The sequence below is a fragment of the Hypomesus nipponensis genome, chromosome 28, assembly GCF_054491055.1.
Source record: "Hypomesus nipponensis isolate SF chromosome 28, ASM5449105v1, whole genome shotgun sequence".
NCBI classification, from domain to species: Eukaryota; Metazoa; Chordata; class Actinopteri; order Osmeriformes; family Osmeridae; genus Hypomesus; species Hypomesus nipponensis.
In genome coordinates, this window is record NC_140388.1 from 2438664 (window position 1) to 2464026 (window position 25363).

General features: G+C 43.5%; 2 protein-coding genes across 7 annotated transcripts in view; one reads left to right on the top strand and one right to left on the bottom strand.

Annotated features, from left to right (window-relative positions):
• Positions 1-8065, bottom strand: part of fahd2a (fumarylacetoacetate hydrolase domain containing 2A) — a 32635-nt gene extending 24570 nt beyond the window's left edge. Inside the window, exons 1-4 of one of the 6 annotated variants that reach the window (XM_084695260.1) lie at positions 6779-6937; positions 5548-5745; positions 5162-5378; positions 4840-4899 (exon numbers count right to left, since the gene is read on the bottom strand). In XM_084695260.1, the coding sequence (XP_084551386.1) occupies positions 4840-4899; positions 5162-5378; positions 5548-5717 (447 nt within the window). In that variant the 5' untranslated portion in view covers positions 5718-5745; positions 6779-6937. Of the gene's footprint in view, positions 1-4839; positions 4900-5161; positions 5379-5547; positions 5812-6778; positions 6938-8049 lie in introns of those variants that run through there. The other 5 variants (XM_084695259.1, XM_084695258.1, XM_084695255.1 and 2 more) reach the window with 5 other exon arrangements.
• Positions 8066-8703: 638 nt separating this feature from the next.
• Positions 8704-24072, top strand: LOC146219480 (putative aminopeptidase W07G4.4). Its single transcript, XM_084695254.1, has 16 exons — positions 8704-8802; positions 9249-9290; positions 9364-9454; positions 10792-10940; positions 11054-11162; positions 11253-11380; positions 11672-11771; positions 14242-14317; positions 14432-14517; positions 14667-14771; positions 14890-14965; positions 15058-15176; positions 15253-15336; positions 23124-23181; positions 23278-23459; positions 23537-24072. The coding sequence occupies exons 1-16, from the start codon at positions 8792-8794 to the stop codon at positions 23669-23671; spliced, it is 1551 nt and encodes a 516-aa protein (XP_084551380.1). The 5' UTR covers positions 8704-8791; the 3' UTR covers positions 23672-24072.
• Positions 24073-25363: the final 1291 nt, after the last annotated feature.

Consider the following 25363-nt stretch of genomic DNA (forward strand, 5'->3'; position numbering starts at 1 on the left):
TGAATGGAAAGTTTGCTTTTAAAAAGTTGCCAAATGGTTCTATTGACAAGACCAGTGATCTGTGTGTTTTGTCGTTGTAAACTGAGCTATCATCGCAGCACGTCCAGTCTGAAATACCACTTGATGGCCAAGCACACAGCTGATGCGAATTCTCTGCCCCCTCGTCAAAGCCAGGCGATTGCAATGTTGTTTTCAATAAAAAAAATATTTGCACAAAGCAATCCGAACCACTTTTCTATGTTGATAAGAGCATTAAAATTTGAAAAAAGATTGGGACAAAAATAAATCAGGGACATTTAGAATAGATAAAAATGTGCGATTAATTGTGATTAATCGCGAGTTAACTATGACATTAATGCGATTAATCGCCCCCTGAGGGGGCACCAAAAAATTGCCAACTGAAGAATCATCATAGTTATTATAATTATAATGCAGATATTATTTCAGTAGGCCTATATAAATATTACGCACCTTTTAGGCATGTATATCACAAAACAGGCTAAACATGAGATATATTTAATTGCTCAAAAAACGTTATGATGGTGCCCCCCCCACACAAAAAAAACTAATCCACACTCAACTTTCCAAGCTCGCCGTGGGTGCCCTTTCCTATCTCAGTGGCCTGACGAACTTTGACAGTAGGCAAGGTAAACTTTTCGAAAATGGCCTCAAAAAGACAACAGGAGTCAGGGGCAGAAAAAGAAATCAACTGCGAGATGATGCCCGTGCATCACTTTCAAGCAAGTCCATGTTTAATTATTGTTAAATACGGGAAATGTGCTGCTAACTTATAGTTAGCCTATGCAAACACCTCGAACTAGCTGACGTTATTGCTAATTTTAGCACACTCAAATATGTTAGGTGCAAATAAATTTAGATTTTACTGTTAAACATTATCTATGCATTTGAAAATAACTGACGCCAGCTAGATGTTACTTTACTGTACATTCTATGCTGCTTTTATATTCAATTGATCAAATAGTTTTCGTCGTCGTCGTCATCTGCCGCTTGTCCGGGGATCGGGTCGCGGGGGCAACGACCTAAGCAGGGAGGCCCAGGCTTCCCTCTCCCCGGCCACTTCCACCACCTCTTCCTGGGGGACCCCGAGGCGTTCCCAGGCCAGCCGAGTGACATAGTCCCTCCAGCGTGTCCTGGGTCTTCCCCGGGGCCTCTTCCCAGTGGGACGTGCCCGGAACACCTCACCAGGGAGGCGTCCAGGAGGCATCCTAATCAGATGCCCGAGCCACCTCAGCTGGCTCCTCTCGACGCGGAGGAGCAGCGGTTCTACTCTGAGCCCCTCCCGGATGACCGAGCTTCTCACCCTATCTCTAAGGGAGAGCCCGGACACCCTGCGGAGAAAGCTCATTTCGGCCGCTTGTATTCGCGATCTCGTTCTTTCGGTCACTACCCATAGTTCGTGACCATAGGTGAGGGTAGGAACGTAGATCGACTGGTAAATAGAGAGCTTCGCCTTTCGACTCAGCTCCTTCTTCACCACGACGGACCGATGCAGAGCCCGCATCACTGCGGACGCCGCACCGATCCGCCTGTCGACCTCGCGCTCCATTCTTCCCTCACTCGTGAACAAGACCCCGAGATACTTGAACTCCTCCACTTGGTTCAGGATCTCCTCCCCGACCCGGAGATGGCACTCCACCCTTTTCCGGTCGATAACCATGGCCTCAGATTTGGAGGTGCTGATTCGCATCCCAGCCGCTTCACATTCGGTTGCGAACCGCTCCAGTGAGAGCTGAAGGTCACGGCCCGATGAAGCCAACAGGACCACATCATCTGCAAAAAGCAGCGACCCGATCCTGAGGTCACCAAACCGGACCCCCTCAACACCCTGGCTGCGCCTAGAAATCCTGTCCATATAGGTAATGAACAGAATCGGTGACATAGGGCAGCCCTGGCGGAGTCCAACCCTCACCGGAAACAAGTTCGACTTACTACCGGCAATGCGGACCAAACTCTGGCACCGGTCGTACAGGGACCGGACAGCCCCGATCAGGGAATCCGGTACCCCGTACTCTCGGAGCACCCCCCACATGAGCCCCCGAGGGACACGGTCGAACGCCTTTTCCAAATCCACAAAACATGTGTAGACTGGTTGGGCGAACTCCCATGTACCCTCCAGGACTCCGCGGAGGGTATAGAGCTGGTCCACTGTTCCACGGCCAGGACGAAAACCACATTGCTCCTCCTGAATCCGAGGTTCGACAATCCGGCGGACCCTCCTCTCCAGGACCCCTGAATAGACTTTCCCAGGGAGGCTGAGGAGTGTGATCCCCCTAAAGTTGGAGCACACCCTCCGGTCCCCCTTTTTAAAGAGGGGAACCACCACCCCGGTCTGCCAGTCCAGAGGCACTGTCCCCGATGTCCACGCGATGTTGCAGAGTCGTGTCAACCAAGACAGCCCTACAACATCAAGAGCCTTAAGGAACTCCGGGCGGACCTCGTCCACCCCAGGGGCCCTGCCACCGCGGAGCTTTTCAACCACCTCGGCGACCTCGGCCCCAGAGATAGAAGGGCCCCCCCCGATGTCCCCAGACTCTGCCTCCGCGTCGGAAAGCGTGTTGGTGGAATTAAGGAGGTCTTCAAAGTATTCCTTCCACCGATCCAGGACGTCCCCCGTCGAAGTCAGCAGCGCACCGTCCCCACCGTATACAGTGTTGACAGAGCACTGCTTCCCCCTCCTGAGTCGCCGGATGGTGGTCCAGAACCTTTTTGAAGCCGTTCGGAAGTCATTCTCCATGGCCTCGCCAAATAGTTTTTAAATGAGTAATAAAGGTGGAGAGCTCCTTGGCTGCATGCTTTCAGTTTTAAATGTTTTTTTATTAATTTGGAAAACCATGCTAAGAAACGTAAGGATGGAGCTGAAAAATTAAGAGACAAAATTACATCACCTTCACTAGACAAGGTTTTACCAATTGAAAAACGGCTGTTTATTTAACATATTTTGTTTATGCTCCAAAAACTATTATGCAGTCAAATAAAGGCCCCAGAACATTGCGCGCTCGTATTTACTCCGTAACTAGCATCATATCAAACACAGAATGTGGATGCATTGACAGGGCAGCTGTGGTGGTGGTGGTGGTGGTGGTGGGGGGGGGAGCATCATAAAGGAATTATGCGTAGGGAACCAAAATGGCTATTTTCCATCTAGAATAGGCCTATATTTCTAAAAACAAAGTGAAAGGAACGCTATACAGTATACTATACAGTACTAATAGCATTGATATTCGTAAAGTTCACATGATGTATCTATGGGCGATAAAAAAAATATCGCCGTTAATCTATTCTCAAAGTTGGGTTGGAAGCTGGGTCTATACTACCCAAGCTATGATGACTTTCACCTTTATATTTTAGCGCGGATGTATAGGCTACCTAAACGAATTGCACTGTAGGGGGCGAGAACGAGTCTTCGAACCTGTGTGTATGCCTTGTGTATGAAATTCCCTCACAAACGTGATGTGGTAACATGGATGCAGCTATGAAGCCGCCTGGGTTTGCTTCAGGGAAAATTTATTTTTAAGAAGCTTCCCAATGGAAACCTCGACAAGACTACAGTTGTTTGCACCTTGTGTGATGCGGAATTAGTTTACTGTACGAGTTCTTCTAGTCTCAAATACCACCTAAACGCAAAGCAAACCCCTTAGCCTTAGCTAATGTGGAAGATGCCGGGCCAAGCACTGATGTCATAGAGTTAATATAACTAGAGACAGCTACTTCTGTCTTCCAAGATGGCGTCCCCATTCATTTCTATGAAAAGTGCTCAGTGGCGCAGTGAGGCAAGTGAGAGCGCGAGACTGGACGCAGCCATCTTTCCACTTCCCTGTCTTCGGGTCTAGCTTTAAACAGTGTCTCTTTTTTTCCCTAGCTCCGAGACCTCATGCCGCCTCATGCACGCTTGCAACTAGCTGTACACGTCATACTTTGTGACAACCAGTCGCGAGCATAGATTGATATGGTTACGAGCCTATGATACGAGCTGGTGAGCTAAGGCATTGCAGTGGCAGAATGGGGTAGAAGAAGTCCGATGAGAATCAGACACATGATGCAAACTTAACGGAAATGTATTCTGTCACTGTATAGTATTCCTTTCACTTGTTTTTTAGAAATAGGCTATAGGGCTAAATATAGGGCTATTCTAGATGGAACTCATCACATAGGTTGCTTTTTTTCTTTGTGATATGAGTATGATTTCCAACGCATTGTATCGAATGAAATAAACTGTTAGCATGAACAGCTCCATCTTTGTTCTCGCCAGGCAAAGAAAGCTTTATAGTTATTTTGGAAACCGAAATCTTCCATAATGCAGACTTAGCATAGCTTACTTTCTTCACACTGCCTTCAATTTAACATCAGTGTAGAAATATGGCCATGTGTTTTATATGTTCATCCTACAAAACCAAATGCCTATTAATGGATATAACGTGATCTAACAAGACTTGGTAATAATGTAATAAATAAAAGCTTGAGAACTGTGTCTAAAATATATTTTATTGGACATTTGCCTTTGAAAGGGGAATATTCGAAGAACCATATTGGCTACAAGACGTTTCTATCAAATGTAAGTGGGGGTGAAACATATAGAGTCACTGAGGACCTTCATTGTCCCACAAAAGCAGTCTGGCTTGATGACACGATCAACAAAAGAATAATGGGTGTGTTTAACAAAAGCTTCTGAAGGCAAGACTAATATTATTTTTGGCGATTTATTGGCAATCCACTGTTCTGCGCAAGAACGGGCAAGTCCAAAGTTAAATACGTCAATGACCGTATCTCAGTTTTGCAAACTTCAATGCAATGACGATCTGCGTCAAGTATCAGACTCACCTTGATGTGTTTCCCTCTCCGTCCAATCACAAAGGCTAGCTCCACCTCCCAGTCCACCTCCTTCAATCAGAAATGCAGAAGAAAAGTATTGATCTCCCTCCTGGTCCCTGCTACTCTGTGAGCCCAAATCTGGGGAAAGCCATGCTTGATACAAATGTATGCTTCTTCCAATCTCTTGTTTCTACTACACCTGCCAGAGTAGCTCACTCTACAGAGCTTAACCATGAAGTAATGACATGTCTTAATCCTCTTTCTTGCTCTCCTTTCCTCTTCCCCCAATTTTTCTAATTTATCTATCTCTCTCCTTTCTTCCCTCCTTCACCTGGCTCTCATCCGGCAGTGTGATGTTGTCGTAGGGGCCGGTGATGCAGCTGGAGAATTTGCTGAAGATTATTGGCTCCTTGGGGATGGGGGCATTCTGCTCCAGGCAATGGTCCCGGTAGTTCATGCCCACGCACACCACCTTCTCTGGGGCCAAGACCGGGGGTAGCAACCTCACCTCCGACCTAGGCACTATACACTGGCCAGAGGACAGGGCCCTAGGTGGGGGAAAGGTAGGTTGGATATCTGAATCTAAGGTAATGAGTTCACTACTATGTGTCTTAATAAAATTATTTTCTGACTGAGAATAGGCAGACAAAAACATGGATTTGGAAGGGTGGGGATGAGGGCATGGTGTTGAGGATCTGTCAGAAGTATGCTATGTACCTCTGAGCACACTCCATGCCCTTATGGCCCATCTCTAGGAACTCTATCATGGTGGAAGGTATGGAGGCATCGAAGGCCTTGAGGTCCACCACACCAAGCCCTTCACTCTGCTCCACGCCCACCCTGACTCCACCGTCATCATTGCTGCACTGGAACTGCACCAACCGCATTGCTGCACCACGTAGATGCTCCACTGTCCTGTAATTTTGAACAGCCTATCAGAGAATCCTCTCAAAATCAGCAAGGTGAGAGGATTAGCGTCCACTACTGAGATCAAAGGTTCAAAGGATTTTTTAAAAATTGAGGTGGGAGACAATCGGTGTAGAAGACAGAATGAGTATGGAAGCAGGCAGGGAGAAGTTGGAAAAGTGGACATGGAGAGAAAGAAAACAAGGCTTCAGTCTTGATTATCGAGGAGCACTTTGTCATCAATGTCTTTAACTGCAGATATGATATAAGGTACCACCATCTTATCTATACTCAGTGTTGGGGGGTAACGAAATACATGCACCGGCGATACATATTCAGAATACAAATTATGAGTAACTGTATTCTGTTAAAGAGAGTTTATTCACTCTCTAAATAAGTTAAGGCAACTCCATGCATTTCCCAGAACTTCTATCTGGTGGTTCCTACACTGTACTAACAACTACATCTATCGCTTCCATGTCATTGCCTCTCGTTCTTTCCTTCTGCAATGCTATTGGCTAAGCCAATGCATGGCCATCACATGCACAAGGGATGCAAACTCATGCACCATGGTTGGCCAATGCATGCTTATCATCCACTCTGAAGTAGTTCTTAAGAGACACGTACAAAGGGTTCTCCTTACGAGCATGTTCGGGAAACGCACGTAAAAATAACGTTGGTTCGTTATTTTGCTCGTAGAGAACCTTGTAACAACCAAGATCCATCGTTATCAGGAAACGCATTTTAGTAAGCAGCTTGATGGTCGCATTCATGCACTTATAAAATGCAATTCAATGTGGAAGTAATCCAAGTATTCAGTAACGTAACGGAATACTTACAAAATACATTTTGGGGCATGTATTCTCTAACGAAATACGTTTTGAATGTATCCTTCCCAACACTGTCTACTAGACATAGACAGTGTTGGGAAGGATACATTCAAAACGGTCTAATCTAGACCCACAACTGCAGATACATTACTAATTAATCAGAGAAAGGGAACAAAGGCACACAAGACTTCAGCAGGGCAAATGTCGCCTACCTGATCACACCGCTCTGTGCAAAAACTAAAGCGCCTTATCTCCTGCACAGATAAAGTTCAATGCTGACTAGGGAATGTTTACTTTTATGGTATGCAAAGCACATTGTACAAACTTGACATTGCACTTTGGACTGAAACTGTCACTCCCCTCTGTTGCACTCTCCCCTCCCCCTCTGTTGGAAAAGCAAGGCTCTGTCAAAGTACGGAGGGCATAGTTCCTGGTTCAGCCTTTTGTAGGGCTAAATGATGTAGTACAATAGTAGTACCATAAACATAACCATGAAACTGATTATGGTACAATTGACAACATTTTATAGGAAAGCCACTGGGTGTTTTGATTGGGAAGAAATGTTTAATATTTCCGATAAACGCCTACAACTCCCATAATACACTCTGTGTGAGAATAGGTGCGTTCGACATGGACTGCGGCTGCATGATACGACGATAAGCGCTGTTTGCTTTCTTTACTTTATTTATAATTTAACTTGGCCTTTCCGTTAGTGAAGACGCTGACTAAAACCTTTTCTTCAACAAATGTTTTATTCAATTAAACTTTTTTGAGAGTTGGCTGAAGGTTGGCTGAAGGTGTCCGAATATTACAAAACATGCGTCGAAGTTGTCGTGTGTGAGTCTGGCCAATCATGAAATAGCTGTGTCGTCACTTGAACCCGTGCAGTTGCTCTTGAGAAAATGCGCTCGGCTACACAGCCGGCAGTTCTCGAATCGATCTCACGGTACTTTGTTGGAGACGTCACAGTGACGTATCCTCGGCGCCGTCTCAAGTCGGACAAAAAGTCTAACCAGAATCAGAGCCTGCTTAAGGAGAGCCTTGCCACTCCCTATTAAGCCCCATTGTACCGAATTTGGTTGCAGTTCCACCAGAGTTCCACTGGGAGTGATCGCGAGCGAGTGCATGTTGAATGGGAGTCTATGGAGCTAAACGGCTACATTTGTCTCTTTTGCCTGATTGTCGTTGATAAATCTCCGATTTGATTGTAGTTTTTGCATGTTCAACACGGATTATAGGTCGAAAGTTGAATGAACGAGTACTTATGTCCTATTGATTTCTTACATTGTGAGTCGTTGTTGCCTATAACACGCTAGCATTCTGCTAATGAATGTTGATTGGTTAGTGAAGGACTGATACGACCAGAGCTCTTGCTTGATGGCATCCGAAGCGGAATCAGAATGTCAGAGCATTAGCAACATTAGCAACAACATTAGCAAGCCAAAACTCTTTCTAGCATGTGTATTGACAGGAAGAGCCTAACCTGTCAGCTGTGTTGTCGATGCCCCGAGAGAAAAAAGTAAGTGACCAGAGCTTGCCATAAAGCAGTAGCTCTGGTCGTATGATGTATATGACGTCAATTACATTTTCAAAAGCTTTTTGGAACAGAAAGGCAACTTTAAAAAAAACTAACAGCCAGCAGTGTGTATTTTTTTGCCTACCCTTTCGAATTCAGAATTCAAATTACTAGACAAAAAATTATATCCTGAGAAAAGTGGATTTTGAGGGGTATAGCTCCATAGACCTCCATTCATTCTGCACTCGCTCGTTAGCGCCCTCACATGGAACTTCAACCAGTTCAGAACCCGGAAGTTTCCAGAGAGTGGCAGTTCTCTATATTAGACATTCTCTGCCAGAATTCACTGTCTCAAGTCAGCCGCCTGCAGCCGGCTGCGGCGCCGCATGAAGTCGGGTCATGTGGAACGCACCAATTAATAGGCCTTGTTGGCCTTGCAACGTCTCCACAGGAAGATGTAACCGTCAGCTGACATACACTCCCTTGTTCACGTGACGCAATAGGTGTGTTCGACTTCATGCAGCGCCGGCGTCGCCTGCAGCCCGGCTGACTTGAAGCCGCCAATGGTATTCCCAGCTTCAAGGCAGCCGGCGGCTGCAGGCGACGCCGGCGCTGCCTGAAGTCGAACACACCCATTGCGTCACGTGAACAAGGGAGTGTATGTCAGCTGACGGTTACTTCTTCCTGTGGAGACGTCGCAAGGCCAACAATGTGCACTCGGTAAGAGACTAAACCTCTGATTTATCATAAACAACTATGAGCTTAACTAATGTTTTGCTTTACGTTTTTTAATCAAGCATAGCTAGCTTGATTGCTTATCTTCTGAGGTGCACCTAAAGGAAAACGATGGTGCTTGGCTGAGGGTGGGGAGATCTTCACCCGTTAAATCTCCAACAATGAAACCTGAGTATTTCAGAGAGATGGTGCTGCACAGGTTTTTATCCCTTTGCAGTGCTAGCCTTCCTATTATTGGTCTACAATGAAGACAGAGAGGACGGTAGACTTTGACCTATTTCCCCTGGTACCCTGTCAGACTACAATGGTGTTCCAGTCCTATGCTTAGACACGAGCAGTCATCCTCCACAGGCTAAACATAGCTTGTTTGACTGAACCTTCTACTACAGCATTAAAGTGTGCTTTGATTTGATCAATGTTTTTATTTCCAGTGTCCAGCCAATTGAGTGGACCACTGACTGCAAGAACCAAAAGTAAGTAATATTATAATGAATGTGTGTGTGCATGTGTCTCTTTCTAACCGTGTTTTTCTTAACCCCTCTCCAGTTACGATGGCATCTTGTTGGTCACCCAGAACCATGAAACTCTGCCCCAAGAATTGGAATGCTTGAAAGCACCTCTGCAGGACTACAGCTCTGTAGGTACACACAAACAACAACATGACATATTTATACCAGTGTATGTGCTATGTGTAGTGGTGAAGAAAAACAACAACTCTACCAGGTATCAAGAAAGGTGGCACTAAGACAAGCCATCTAGCCACATTAGCCTTTATTAATGCTTAAGCAGAGAGTATTTGACCTAACCAACCCCGCAACACAACTCTGAGAGACAGCTCAGTGTCTCCCTCTTCTGTATCAGTACCATGGAGCAAAAATCAGGATGTCCGACTTTGGTCTGTGGGAGGGTGGAACACAGAGTGCTGGAACTGGATAACGACACTAACGACACACTAATACAGATTCCTTGAACTATAGATAGTGCATAGTGCCTGTGATAAAATTGGTGGCACACACACCCAGGTAGGGCACAGTGTCCACGATGATGTCGGTGACACAGATTTCTGGAATTATAGTGTGCCCCTGTGAGCAGTGCCCATGATGATGATGATGATAATAATACTACATTTTATTTATATAGTGCTTTTCAAGGTACTCAAAGTCGCTTTACAGAGTCCAGCATTCATTCAGACACAGTCAAACCGGTGGTGGTACGGAAGCGTGGCTGCCAATCAGCGCCTACGGCCCCTCCGACCACCACCAACATTTGTTACCAGTATTCATTCACATTCATACGATGCATATCTTCATGATGCAGCTGTTGATGACAGTTCTTCTCAGTGCTTTTGGTACCTATATTTTCCAGATCACTATTAAAATTCTCATCTCTCAAGTACTTGTTCAACAACCACATCTATTCTCGTCAAATTGCCAATGCTTTGGTAGTCTACATTCATGCAAATGGTTATGTAGCCTTAATTTGTCCTCTGTTTCCTATGTTATAAATTGCTTATGTTGATCAAAATGTACTATATTGGTTCTGTTAAATTGTCTTACCACTACAAACAGCAGTTTTGACATCAGTAAACATATTCATTTATGCAACAAAATTCACTGATCTATACTGAAAGTATATCCACTTTATATTGTCGTTCTGTTTGCTAGCCAGCTCCTTTGAAAGCAGATGATTATCGGTTGTACAAGCGAATTTCCCTATTTTCCCTGCTTAGTTTCTTTTAATTGCGAATGCATTTGTTAATCGCATTAGTTCCATCGCGGTACTGCACTCCGTTGAATTATAAAAAGGACACCTGCAAAATATGAACTTTGCAGAGTGCCCAGTTGAGATATTCGTAGGAAACTCAACTTCAAATTTTATGTCAATGCTTATCCAAACAATGTCAATGTGACACTGCACTCTGTTGGAATATAAAGAGGACACATGGTGAATATTAACCCCCCCCCCCCCCCCCAGGTTGACAGTGGTCTAGGGGAGGAGGTTGTGGTGTTGAAGGTCCCTGGTCTCCCTGGTAACCGCCTTGTGTTTTCCTCTACTGGCCCTGTTATCCGTGACTACGATGACATCAGACGCTTCAGTGATGCTGCCATTAGTGGTATCAAACGGTCAGTGACCTGAGACTGCATTGTCTACGGTCAGTCATGCCATCTAAGACCTGGTCAAACCTGGTTTGCAGCAGAGAGTTTTAAACATTTAATCATTTGTCTTTCTCCCTCAGGGCCATGAAAGCAGGCATGCAGCGCCCTCTTCTTATCTGTCCATGCCACAGCAGCTACAAGAGGAGCACCCTGGTGGCTGCCCTGGGGGCCTTGCATGCTCTCTACATGGTGAGATGCATGCAGACACTCATATGCGCACACATTTACACTGTACTGTCTGATTGGATGCTCAGAGCAGTGTGTACCTGTGTTCCCCAGCCTCTGGAGGTGAGGGAGGCAAGTCTGAAGCCCAGCCCATACAAGGTGTGTGTCCTGGGACTGTGGGTGGCCCAGCAGGCCCAGGGACAGATACTGGTGGACCTGGCCTCTGCTCTTGAGGGTGGCAGGTGAGACGGTCATCAGAAATAAGTTGTGATTTGAAGAAGTAATTCACAACATGTAAAACCAGAGTCTTGGTTACTGGATATTTTGAATGTGTGTGTAACCACACCTTACCTTTTATCTTTCTTTCCCTCTCTGGTCCTCCTTTCTTCTCTCCAACTGTCTGTCCATCCCCCTTCTCTTCATTTCTGTCATCCTTGCCACTTCTCTCCATTTCACTTCCTTGCCCCTGTCTTTCCCTCCCCCCTCTCGCTGCCCCTATCCTCTTTTCTCTGCTGCCCCCTCCACCCTCTCAGGCTGGTGTGCCGGGACATCGGAGGGTCAGATCCAGAGCGTATGGCTGCTCCTCGTGTGACTGAATATGTCCAGACTCTATTTAAGGACAGCCCTGTTCAGGTACCAGAAATGCAATTAACACTTGGTCATCTTGTATGGAAGTCTGACCTCATGTCACCCAAGTGTTTCCTATTAATTATCTAGACCAGCCAACCCCAATTAGCGGCCCGCGGGCTAGATCCAGCCCCCAAGAGCCAAATGTCTGGCCCACGCTGACAGCTTTAACTTTCTTCATGCTGCCAGTTTTAATGCAAACTACCCAGAAAAATCTGAGCAGCGCAAACAAAAAATTGCAAGCATGTTAACACCATACAAGCACTCGGTTTTAACTATGTGTAAAACAATGAGTCCTAGCTTTGGCAAGCCATTCGCCGATTGCCGAGTTAATTAAACAATGTGCAATCGACATGGCTGCCTAAGTTTTAAACCAAGAGAAAACAATCAAAGTTGTTGAAGCAAGTACCGCTGTCGGCTAACACGGCAATCAGAAGAGTCGAAGTTTTAGCAGAGGAGTGTTTTTCCAGTCTACTCACCGATTTGAGGAAAACAGAAACATTTTCACTATAGCAATAGACTCGCCCTATGACCGAAACGAAATGGAACAGCTGTCTGTTGTGTTTGCAGGGGCCTCGTGTATAAACGTTGCGTACGCACAAAAAGCTTGCGTATGCTGGTTTTCACGCACACTTTGATGTATAAAGATTTACTTGACGTGAGAATGTGCGGGCCGTCCGTAAAGTCTTGTCTGGCTCTGTAACGTGGCAAATTCGAACTGAAAAGTGCCGAAACTCACAATATATTACAGAATAAAGTTTCCACTACTACGTTTATGACGTTCACTTTTCAAAAAACATAAAAATAAAAGTTTGATCATTAATGTGGATGATCACATCAAAATGCCCAAACCCAAAACGGAAATGCTATATAGCCTTCTGTTTAATCCGCCACCGCTTAATAACTTCTGTTAAACTTGAGGGTGTCAAACTAACAACAAAATCACTCAGGAAATGCATGTCACGCTAACCCTATAGCTGCCATGCTGTTACGATGCGCCACCACTCGTTTCTTCATTTAAAGTTTTACATCGGACCATTTCTTCTTAATTTCTGCCATGGTCCGGTTCACTGAACCCACAGCATTTATGGCCCTATAATAATAATAATAATGTTATTTGTAATGCACTTTACATTTAGCTAAATCTCAAAGTGATACAGGTTAAAAACAAGAAAGGGCGCAAATAGTGACAGTTTTCCACTCCGCCGACTTTCTTTTGTCGCTAATACCTGATGACAGGCCGCCAAAGAGAACATATTTTCTCGCCTCCACACTCGGTTGTCAGAACCTCTATCTCACAGTCACCATATTTCTTAAAATAAACGCAGCAGAGTTTAACGTTCATTTTTGGTGCGGCGTTTATTTGAGGGCGGTTATTCAAAGAAGTACGGTAATTCAGACAAAGAAATTACCTCAGGAGTGCATTTACAGTCCATCTGCATATGGGAGTAGGCAAGGCGGGGTCAGTGGCTCGTTTGCGTGCGGTCAATCTCACGTTGATTGTGATTTATAAAGGAAAGGTGCGCAGGACCTGGCGTACGACCGGTTTTATACATGTGAATATTTCTGTGCGTAGGTACTTTTCGAGTTTTGGCTGTACGCCATCTTCTGGTATGAAAGCTGCACAATCCTTTATACATGAGGCCCCTGGACTTTTTGTTTGCTGACTTTGCACAGAATATGTTCCAGGGAAATTTCATAATTATATGTCGGTTTTGTAATCATTTTGTTTCAAGAGAAAAATGTTCTCTTGTGTGACTCCTAACACCACTACTAATAATTATAAAATCATAATAGAAGTGACATCCGCGCAGAAAACTGTCGCCCAAAGAAAATATGTTGGCCCTTTGCTTGGCATGCCTGACCAAATTTAGCCCTTTTGGAAATCTAATTGGGGAACCCTCATCTAGACTATGGTGGTCATAGTTGGTCATAGTCCTGTTGTAGTGTCCTAATGAACCAAAAATATTTTTTACACTTCTCATGTGTAAAATGTTACAATGTTAGATCTTTAATGTTATGAGCCCTGCTTCAGCAAAGTACCTCTCACTTCTTGTCGGGGGTGGTTGATGTGATGACTGGAGTGCCTTTTCAGGCATTTTTGTAAACACCCAAGATGACGTATTTTCCTAACCCATGGGTTAAAAATGGAACTGAGAGGTTCCAGACTTAATACGCAATTGTGAATTGGTCTGGCAATATCAAGTTAATTCGCCTGGGCCAGTCAGGCACACAGCACTTTATTTTTAGCTGCAACTAGCAGCTCTACAGCTCGCCTCGTCCACAAAAGTTGCATGCGGTTACGTGGTCACAGATATTATGAACTCAAACTTGTTATTGAAGTGTGGTCTGACCCTAAATTTACCCCAGTTGTTAAGCGGCCAACTGGGAAAACACCCGGTGTTCCAGAAGGCCAGTCCGTCCCTGGTCGGACACCATGTTCTGTAAGGAGGTCTGACCTCATGTTCTTCCAAAGGTGGAGGTGGTGAGTGAGCTGAAGGTGCTGGAAAAAGAGTACCCCTGCCTGGCTGCTGTCAACCGTTGTGCCAATGGTAGACTACCACCAATCACCCATCAGCAAGCTTTTTATCAATTAATCCATTACTAGCGCTGTTGAGTGAAGTTGCTCTCCTGAGTGTTGTTGTAATGTGAGTGCCTATTCACAGCGGTGCCCCGCCACCAGGCCAGAGTGGTGAAGCTGCAGTACTGTGGAGAAGGCCCGATCCAAACCACCCTCATGCTGGTGGGCAAGGTGAGAACACTGCTGCTTTAGTACCTGGGAACCTAGCCCACCACATAAGACTTGGGACTCTGACCCAAATACAGAGCTGAGACCCCAACACCAACATAAGTATATCACCTCCTGTTATGCTCTAATGTATTTGCACGTGCCTACATTAGGGAATCACCTATGACACGGGAGGAGCAGACATCAAGGCTGGAGGCATCATGGCGGGGATGCACAGGGACAAGTGTGGAGCAGCAGCTGTAGCTGGCTTCTTCCAGGTCAGTTATTGTCAGTGAGGCTGGTCTATTGCCTCCACTGTTACCTGTAGTAGCATGGGTAGTGTTGTTCTTACTCTGGTAGTACTGGTGATGTTGATCTAACTTCCTCTCACTCCAGGTCCTGGCCAAGATGAAGCCTAAGCATCTGAAAGTAGTTGGCTCCATGGCCATGGTGCGGAACAGCGTAGGGGCAGGTCAGTGGAATCTCTTTTTCTTTCTTTTTTAACTCCCTCTGTCTCCATGTTTTTTGATTTGTCCCTGTGTGTGTGTGTGTGTGTGCACGCAGACTGCTACGTGGCTGATGAGCTAGTGGTGTCGCGTGCAGGTCGCAGGGTGCGTGTGGGGAACACTGATGCAGAGGGACGCATGGTTATGGTGGACTTGCTCTGTGAGATGAAAGAGAAGGTCAGAACACAGACTATTCAAATGAGGGAATGTCACTTTCTTCCTCACACACCTCACCTCACACCCCTCTCTCTAGGCGGTACGTGAGGTGTCTCCTCAGCTCTTCACCATCGCCACTCTGACTGGCCACGCCATCCGTGCCATGGGACCCAACTACTCTGTGAGCATGACCTCATGTTAAACTGAGGGGCTGCTACATGCATAAACACACAATTAATGTAGCAAGGTTCTGGAGCTTTTAGTTCCCAGAACTACCTTTTGAAGGAACTAGAAGGTTCCGGCAGCCCATTGTTTGCTGAATTTCCACTGCAGGAACTTAACACATGATTAGGAAAATTAGTCAGCTGACGTCAGCATTGTATATAAAATAGAATATAAATAGAAAACAGATTGACATTAATATTATTTTTAGCATTGTGAAAAATACACTTTTAGTTCCGGTCGCTAAGGGTGGGTGGTATACCGGTATGAACGCGAATACTGGTATTGCGTTGTGCCATGATATGGATTTTGCCATATCATGGATATCACGATATATTAATAAATGTATTAGTAAGTATTTCTGTTTGGTATAAAATATAAGTCAAGTGATACTGCCTAGTGGGCTAGTTCAAATTTGTATCTTTTACAAAAAAAACATGCAGCATGGACGCTGCACGCATCGTGCCAGCCAATGAAAGTCTACAAACAAGCTAGCGCCTTTGTTGGCAAGTGTAAGCAAGCGTTAATGATGTGTGAAAATAACGCCAGTGGGGTTGATTTGCCGGACAAAGAAGAATTGGTTAAACAAAAATCAGACCTGCAAACTTGTTGCTTTTTGGTGACAATCACCGTTTTTTGGCCTGCCATGCAGGCTTAGAATTGCTAAACATTATTGGATCATTCTTATAATTGACATTTATCTGGGCCAATCATACCTGTCAACATTGGAGTACCAAAATCCGGGAGAATATATTTTTTTTGGGGGGGGGGGGGGGGGAATTGTCAATGCGGCTTGCTGATTAGACATTAAATTCCTCCGTCCATGTAGCCTACTGTCAGGGACGGACTGGGAGTATAAATAGGCCCTGGACTTCAACGCTTAATGCGAGCGCGCACATTTTTTGTGGCTGATTTGAGCGAAAAGGTTTTTGAGGCTTTATGTAAAACAAACAAACATAGCCGCTTTTTCAATTTGTAAAACATTGTCCAGTGAAGGTAATTACGTTTACGTTTCTTGGCCTGGTTTTCCATCTTTATATTGTCTCTACTAGCTAGCTTTCTATGTCAGTGTCACTGTTGTGTGCATAGACGTTCATTTGGAATAGACCAACTGTCCTGGGGGAAAGGGGGGCTGGCCAACCGTGTTGCTGGCCAACCGTGTTGCTGGCCAACCGTGTCGCTGGCCAACCGTGTCGCTCAATCTTCTGCCTAAATTTTTATTAGTATTAAAAAATATATATAAGGCAAGCGAATTATAAGGCAACCAGAAGTGCTTCGGCCCATCTGGAATTCTCCAGGTGCTCCCAATGGCCAGTCCGCTACTGTGTAGCCTACTGTTAATTTGCAGCTAGGCTATATATTTTTTTTTTTGCCGTAGCACCACTTGAGACTTTTGCCATTTCTACAAGTGTTTCTGTATCAAAAATCAACCATGTATTTTTCAAATTCTCCCGCCTACCTGCAGAGATATCAACAGCGCAACTGGGTTGTAGGTTGCGGCAGAGAATGTATAGACAGGCTCTGGTTGCGGTTACAAATGGGTTGAAAATGTATGATAGCCTATGTAGTATGTGAGTAGGATGCGTTTCATACAAGATCTGGCAACTGGACAACATTGAAATAATATATTGATGTGAATATTTATATAATGAGGTTTGGCCACACAAATTACGGGAGTTTCACGGGAGAAATGACAAAACGGGAGGGGGGCAGGAGATGGGTGTGAAATACGGGAGACTCCCGGGGAAAACGGGAGTGTTGACAGGTGTGGAGCCAATCGGAATCTTGCACTTTTTCTCTTGGCCAATCGGAATCTTAGCACTTGCGTCAGAATCTTTAAGCACACAGCGTCATATAATATTGTCTTTATTATGTGAAGCACTACACATGTTTGTATAAAGTACTATAAACAATTATTACATCTAACATCCAGGTAACTTTTTAGGTTACTTGGTTTGGGGTTCATCCAAAACAGCTGGTTACCTGTTAGGGTTACCTTGCCATGATTATCAGAAGTAGGATAAAGTAAAATGTAAAAAGGGGTACTCAAAGGAGATGTAATAATTGTTTATAGTACTTCATACAAAAGTGTCGTGCTTCACATAATAAAGACAATATGATGGCATTTAGGGATGGGCGATATGGCCTAAAATCCATATTGCGATGTACATTGCAGCCTCTTGCGATAACGATATATATCACAATATATAAATTATAATAGAACCATTTCAGAACAGGTTACATAGACCCCAGTGTTTCCCCACACATAGACTAATTTGTGGCGGTGCGCCACACAGAATCAACACCGGCCGCCAGAAATTGCGTTTCCTTATTATTTTTTTAATAAGCAGTATTATCAGCGTATTAGTTCAGCTGCATTTCCTTACCCTGCTCTCCCTCTGTCTCTCTGTCACTCACGCATCTCTCACATACACACGGACACAGTCATAACGTCAGCACACGCTAGCAACTACGCTTTGCAATGTCAGCGAGCCTTCAGCTACCGTAGCTACAAGTCTAGGAAAGTTGAGGTGACTTCGCTAGGTACCTACGAACATGTCTTCATCTGCTAAACAAGTGGATTCCCCATCGTTCTTTTTGTGAGCTGTCTCACAAGCCCTACTTACCCGGCATCATGTAGCCGAACAAATACTTATTTAGTACTAGCGTTGCTACCTGCATGTATGCAGAAATTGTTTACAATATTTTGAGGTTTCAACCAGTACTGCTCAAGCAGAAAGACAGGGTCAGGGAGAGAAAGAGATAGATTTGTTAGGCTTTTAAGAAAGAGTAGAAGAGGATATACTGTAATACATAAACAAACAAAAAAAGGTTATGTGTAACGTTCTGTGTAACGACCCTCCCCAGTAGGTTGCTGCTGCTCGTTGGACGGCTTAAATACGAATCAAGTACAAATAATGGATGTTGCACCGGTCTTTTTCACCAGCTTTCGCTTTCAGCCATAGCTACTCAAGATGATTAATACGATGATGCGTTGCAGCTCGTCTCTAAATTTCTTGGGTAGATTGCGTCCTACATGCATTATCGCGATAGTGCAATATAATTTAAATCTCTATCGTAGGCCAATTTTCTATCGTTTATATTCCATATCGTTTATATCGCCCATTCATAACGACATTACATGAGTGTTGTGTGTTTGACATAAAATACAAATATATGTATCACAGAAACCTCACAAAGTTATGTGGAAGCTGGTCAGAAAAACACCTTCAGTACTGTTATGTGGGTAGAATTTTACTACATATACAGGCTACTACGTGATGAATAGCCTACATTCGGGTAGTGTCTACGGTAACTAGTTGATTCAGAAGAACCAAAACAACATTTGAAGGCCAACTTGGTTAATAAATTTGTGACTGAATTCCTGGTATTCCCATTTGCTTCAGTAGCTCGCGATGTCGGTTAATGCAATGGATTCCATCAATGGATGTTTTTCTCGTGGGATCGAATCCCACTCGAATCTTTTATTTTCTTAGCTTCCATTTATTATGGCGTGAATGGCTGTAATGTAGTGATCATACCTGTCAACACTCCCGTTTTCGCCGGGAGTCTCCCGTATTTCACACCCATCTCCTGCCCCCCTCCCGTTTTGTAATTTCTCCCGTGAAACTCCCGTAATTTGTATGGCCAAACCTCATTATATAAATATTCACATCAATATATTATTTCAATGTTGTCCAGTTGCCAGATCTTGTATGAAACATATATATATATATATATATATATATATATATATATATATATATATATATATATATATATATATATATATATACACATACATACATACATACATACATATATATATATATATATATATATATATATATATATATATATATATATATATACACATATATATATATATATATATATATATATATACACATATATATATATATATATATATATATATATATATATACATATATATACATATATATATATATATATATATATATATATATACATATATATACATATATATACATATATATACATATATATATATACACATATATATATACACACATATATATATACATATATATATATATATACATATATATACATATACATACATATACATACATACATACATATATATATATATAGCTGCAAATTAACAGTAGGCTACACAGTCGCGGACTGACCATTGGGAGCACCTGGAGAATTCCCGATGGGCCGAAGCACTTCTGGTTGCCTTATAAGTCGCTAGCCTTATATATTTTTTTACAACTAATACAAATTTCGTCAGAAGATTGAGCGACACGGTTGGCCAGCAACACGGTTGGCCGGCCCCCCTTTCCCCCAGGACAGTTGGTCTATTCCAAATGAACGTCTATGCACACAACAGTTACACAGACATATAGAAAGGTAGCTAGTAGAGACAATATAAAGATGGAAAACCAGGCCAAGAAACGTAAACGTAATTACCTTCACTGGACAATGTTTTACCAATTCAAAAGGCGGCTATGTTTGTTTGTTTTACATAAAGCCTCAAAAACTTTTTCGCTCAAATCAGCCACAAAAAATTCGCTCGCGCTCGCATTAAGCGTTGAAGTCCCTATAACTAGCATCAGGCACAGAAGTTGCATGCATTAGCAGGGCGCTCGCTGTGGTGGCGTATACGGGACCGGTTCTGGTGGGCCGGTCTGGATCAAAGTCCAGGGCCTATTTTTTACTCCCAGTCCGTCCCTGACAGTAGGCTACATGGACGGAGGAATTTAATGTCTTATCAGCAAGCCGCATCTCCCGGATTTTGGTACTCCAATGTTGACAGGTATGGTAGTGATCACTACATTTGTTCAGAATATAAACTTATGAAATGAATTGATTTCAAAAGATATAGCGAAGAAACACTCAGCCATGGGCAACAGGAAATCGCATAGGAAACGAATGTTTTCATGTTGTGTTGCGCGTATTTTGATCGTATTGTCTGGAATAACAGCGACGTTCTCAGAATGAATTTTTAATACGTGGTGTCAGAAGAAGCTTTGATGTCGGGGTAAAAACAACTATTGCCTCAGAACAAACCCCAAATACATTATTAGTAGCCTACATTCGGGTAGTCAACCAGTTGTTCCAGAAGAAGCCAAATCAAAGTGTTACCTGAAGGCCAAGGTGGTTATTAAGTACATAACTGTTTTGAAAATTTTCATGAGCTGGAATGGCTCACTGTGTAAAGCAAGGGCCTTTGGTAACTTAAGTGTTTTGCTCTAGTCCGATCGAATCCCAAGAGCCTGCAAATGTTATATTTTGTCTCCATTTATTTTGTCGTAAATGGTCATGTCGTGCGCACATAGCCTATACTTCAATATTCGCCGCGATGAGGTCTGACTTGAAAATCACCGGTATTATGTTTGTGAATTTGTGACGAATCTGGTGATAGAGGCAGACTGATGGGTGCACACACCACTGGGAAACCAGTTAGCTCGGAAATCAGTAGGGACGTAACACCGGCACATTCAGTGAATTTTGGCTAGCAACATCTGCTAGGCTAGATGGCTCGTACCTTCTTCATGCAGCTTCTCCATGCAGGGCTCTAGACTGAGACCAAATGGTCGTTTTTTTTTTACTGACGATGATCGCGTGCAGAAAACTTCTTTTGAATTAGCCATTTCCCCCTAATAAATATTATTTACGTGTTTGGGGGCATATTTTCAGTTAGCAGATGGTACTGTTTGAATCGCGATTCCATCTGAAAAATATGCTGGTGACAACATTGTTAGAATAGCTAGTTTCAAAAGGGGTTTGGCTTGTTTCATAATAAACGGACCCATGTGCAACCAACGGACGCCCTACAATTTCCCGCAGAAATTGTACCACCCCTAGTTCCTCTTTCAAGTAATAAGCCCCTGTGTTCAAATGTTGAGCATTAAATTAGCTGCATGGTCCGTAGAGATAGCTGGAATAGCGTACATAACAGAAAGTGTTAAATTCTGTAGAAATTATGTAAATGTTCTATCTAGTTAGATGGTCCGAGGAGATTGAGTGGAGTTGGTGAAGCGTCCTGGTGAGTTGCAGTCATTCACCATAGTTCTAGTACTAATCTGAGGCTAGTCTCCATAGATATCTATATTATGTTTATGGATATCCATGCCTAGTCTCCTCCACGTCTCTCCAACGTGACGTCATCACCAAATTGCGCTAATATGCTAATGATAACACCAAAAACGACAAAAACTGCTCTTTAACACCATTTAGAGACACCATTTGGAGATTTTTTAAATGATATACATATGTTGAGCGCTTCATGTACCCATTTATCAACAGTGATGTTTAACCTGCAATATGGCCTTTAAGTCACGCTCAGAAATCTGTCATTTGCATATTAAAATCACAAAAAAATCGAGCCAGAAGTATTTGAGGTGTACACTGTCACCTTTTTTACTCTGAGGAGTTTGCAGGTCTGTAAAAATTGAGCCTCTGTTATTAGAAAATGATTTGGTTTTAAGTTATCCGACATTGACCAACAAACAGTAGCTTACTCTGTAAGTTGTGTCGTCGAATTGTGCTAGCCAAAGGTGGGAACATGAGCAATCTCTTTAACCACTTGAAAGCCATGCATGTGCACGAAAATGAATCTACCAGAATGCGTTTGACAAATCCAATGCCAAGTTGGTTAGAATTGTGCAATGTATGTTTATTGTAGGCCAACAGAATCGAGTATTCAGCCATGTAATAGCCTAATTGTTTATAGCGAGAGCTAACTCTACAAATATTTAAGTTTTTTACAATCCCATAAACGTCTACTGTTTAACGCGTAGGCTACTGAGAAGTCGATTTTCCGTGGCAAATAAACGCTGCAAAATTTGGAAAATTCAACTCTTGAGACAGTGACACACCGGAGTTTCCCAATCCAAATCCGTGTGCGGTAGATTAGCCCCTGCAGTGCGGATTGCATTGTTATGACATTTTAAGAATAACAAACATATCGTGATAAATACCGATACCGTCAGTGCTTACAAAGTATACCGTGATAAACCGTTTAGGCCATACTGCCCAGCCCTACCGGTCGCTGATTGCAGTTGCTGCGGGCTCGTCCCGTAATTTGATACTGGAAACGGAACATGAACTAAAGTACGCTGATTTGTGTGCTTTGTTACATATTTTGGAGAATAAACTCGATGTATATTTATGCGAGATAAATATTAAGGTGCATGTTAGACTACTAAAACAGAGCAATTTGAATTAGATTGAAGTGGAACAGACTGTTCCACTACCCAGATAATGCCCTCCTGCTACAAGCATAAATGTTTGGACTTTGGTCAACTTCATCGGTCCAGCTATTGTATGTTAATTTGTTCTCCATGTTTTAATGTGTGTGTGCTTGCAGCAAGAAGGGTCCAGATGCATCATGAACAGATTATTATTGTACTTATTTGCTGCCTCAGAAATGACAAGATGGTTGAAATACTAGAATGCTGCCAAGAGTACTCGACTAATCTGAAATGTTTGACGCTGCAAGCCCCACCCTAAAGGTTCCTGTAATTTGGAAAGTACTACCCCGTAGCAGGAGCTCAGTTTTTGCTTTGAGTTCCGGGGTTACGTTTTTGTAGTGGAAATGCGGCTTTACAATGTTTGCTAAACATACACACACACACACACACTGCCATATACACACACACTGTCTGCTACACAGACACACATTTGTTTCACACACGACTGCCATTATCTAGAATAGCATCTGTGATGTCAGTGATGAGAGGCTGTTCCCTACAGATCATCATGGATAATGGGCCTGCCCATCGTTCTGGGAATGCTCTGCAGTGGCAAAAAGGTAAGCTACTGATGTGTCCCTGTTGGTAGTGCTGGGGGAAGTATTTGAGGTGTACACTTATATATCGCTGGTGTTGTGTCCCTGGTGGTAATGTAGCTGGGGAGGTGCTGGGAGACGTGTTTGAGGTGTCCAGTATCAGACGTGAGGACTATGAGTTTCACAAGGGGAAGTCTGAGTACGAGGAGATCCTGCAGAGCAACAACCTACCTTCCTCCGCAACCCCCCGAGGTCACCAGACCCCTGCGGCTTTCCTCATCATGGCCTCTGGCCTAGACAAGGTACACACACGTGTTGTTTGATGATGTTGTTATTGTTCATTGTAGTTCATATGAGAAACTGTCACTCTTTATCTCAGTATGGGCAGGACTCAGACCAGCCTCTACCCTACTCCCACATTGACATCGCTGGCTCCAGTGGTCCGTTCCCTGGAGTTCCTACTGGTGCCCCCATTCTCGCCATGGCCACAAACTACATCCTGCCCAGTGCCTAACAACACACCATCCTGCCAGCATCTCCTAATATAGAAACAGAATCAGTAGAATGTTTCTTGATAAGTTACCGTCCACGTGTAAAAGGTTCCAATTGCTTATACAATGCACAGAACACAATAATGGATTTGAAAACATTCCAGAATACTTTTCTCTGCAAAGAATGTCTTCTTTCATGAACTCTTCTAGAACCTTGCTAGTTCCATCCGTCCTACTCAGCCCAGCAGTTTCTAACATGTGTTTTCACTGTACTCAGGGAAGAGACCAGCCAGAGTAGTTATTCCATCCATTTTCTATGTGTGCTAGTTTCAAACTGGAGAGTGTGGCAGTGCATTTTATGATTGTGTGCAAGAAAATATCAAACACTCCAATAAAATAATTGGTATGTTCCTTCAAGTAAAAAGTATTGTCTCATTTTATTGGTGGCCAAGCAGCAAAGCTACTGTGTTTCTACCTTTTCTTCTTCTTGTAATTGGATGTGCTTGCGTCGGCACACACTGTTTTCTCATATTTAGAATTCCTCCGGTAGGAGGAGGAAGTACCATGGAAGTCAATGGCTGCCCTAGACCAGTAATGTAAAAAGTTGAGAAATTTGGCGTGTTGAAACTGCAGCGCAGTAACTACCCCATACCCAACACCCAACATGGTCCATTTGAGACAATAGGTGGCGCTACAGGCCGCGCCCCATTTGTCAATTGATGCCATTTGCAGCGCATAAGTCCCAAAATTCTGGAATTTTGTACACATGCCTTATTTCTCATGAGAACCTATAATGGCTGCCATATTGGATTTTTCTGTACAATAAAAAGTTGTCCAAACGTACACAAATCTCCTCATGAACCGTAGCTCCGATTGACTTGAAATACAAAACTGATGGAACTGGTAAGAAGCAATAAGGAATATATTACAAAATGGCCAAATTATTAACATGATGGTGAATTTGCACCTGTGGCACATATTTCATGTGTTCATAAATAAGTGCCACATTGACTTAGGGACTTGATCTGTTCCACACACAAGGTAGACCCTACAAAATGTTACCATGTGCAAAGGCAACTTCATATCTTCAAAATTATTTAATTAAAGGGAAATAGGTTTTTGCTAACGCTAAAATTTGCTTTACATTAATCGATACTCCGATTGAATCACAAGTTCAATGGAAGACTTGACAATGTTTAGTACACAAATCTGAGAAACAGTTGAATGTAAGATGAAAAGTAGATTTATTGTGAGTATTTGAAATATGCATGCTTGGCTGATTGCTAGGGCTTCCTCCAATGAAGAAGCTTCCAATGAATGTCTCCCTTGCTCTACAGCGCGTGCACTCCAAATCCTCGCAGACACATCCTGGCCCCTGACACACATGCAAGCTTAGGGAGACGCACACACATCCAAGGTTTTTTGAAAAGGGTGGGCTGACCACTCCTTGGTTTTTACAGGCCTTTGTGGATCTTGGAGTTACTGCGTATCCAATTTAGTATGCAATGGTAAAAAGTTGTCCAAGTTCTGAAACATTGAAAGTATAGGCCATGAGTTACTACCACACCACAAATGGCCCACCATTGCCCATAGGTTGGTCTACAGAGCATATTGACTGGTTGCACCACAGTGTGGTATGGGAGCTGCACGGACAGGGACCGCAAGGCCCTACGTAGTGTGGTCAGGTCTGCTGAGTTCATCATTGGCAGGAAGCT

Coding starts and splice junctions, on each gene's coding strand:
- LOC146219480 (XM_084695254.1), top strand. Junction 11,772..14,241: donor TTAAGGACAGCCCTGTTCAG/GTACCAGAAATG, acceptor GTTCTTCCAAAG/GTGGAGGTGGTGAGTGAGCT. Junction 23,460..23,536: donor TGGCCTCTGGCCTAGACAAG/GTACACACACGT, acceptor TCTTTATCTCAG/TATGGGCAGGACTCAGACCA.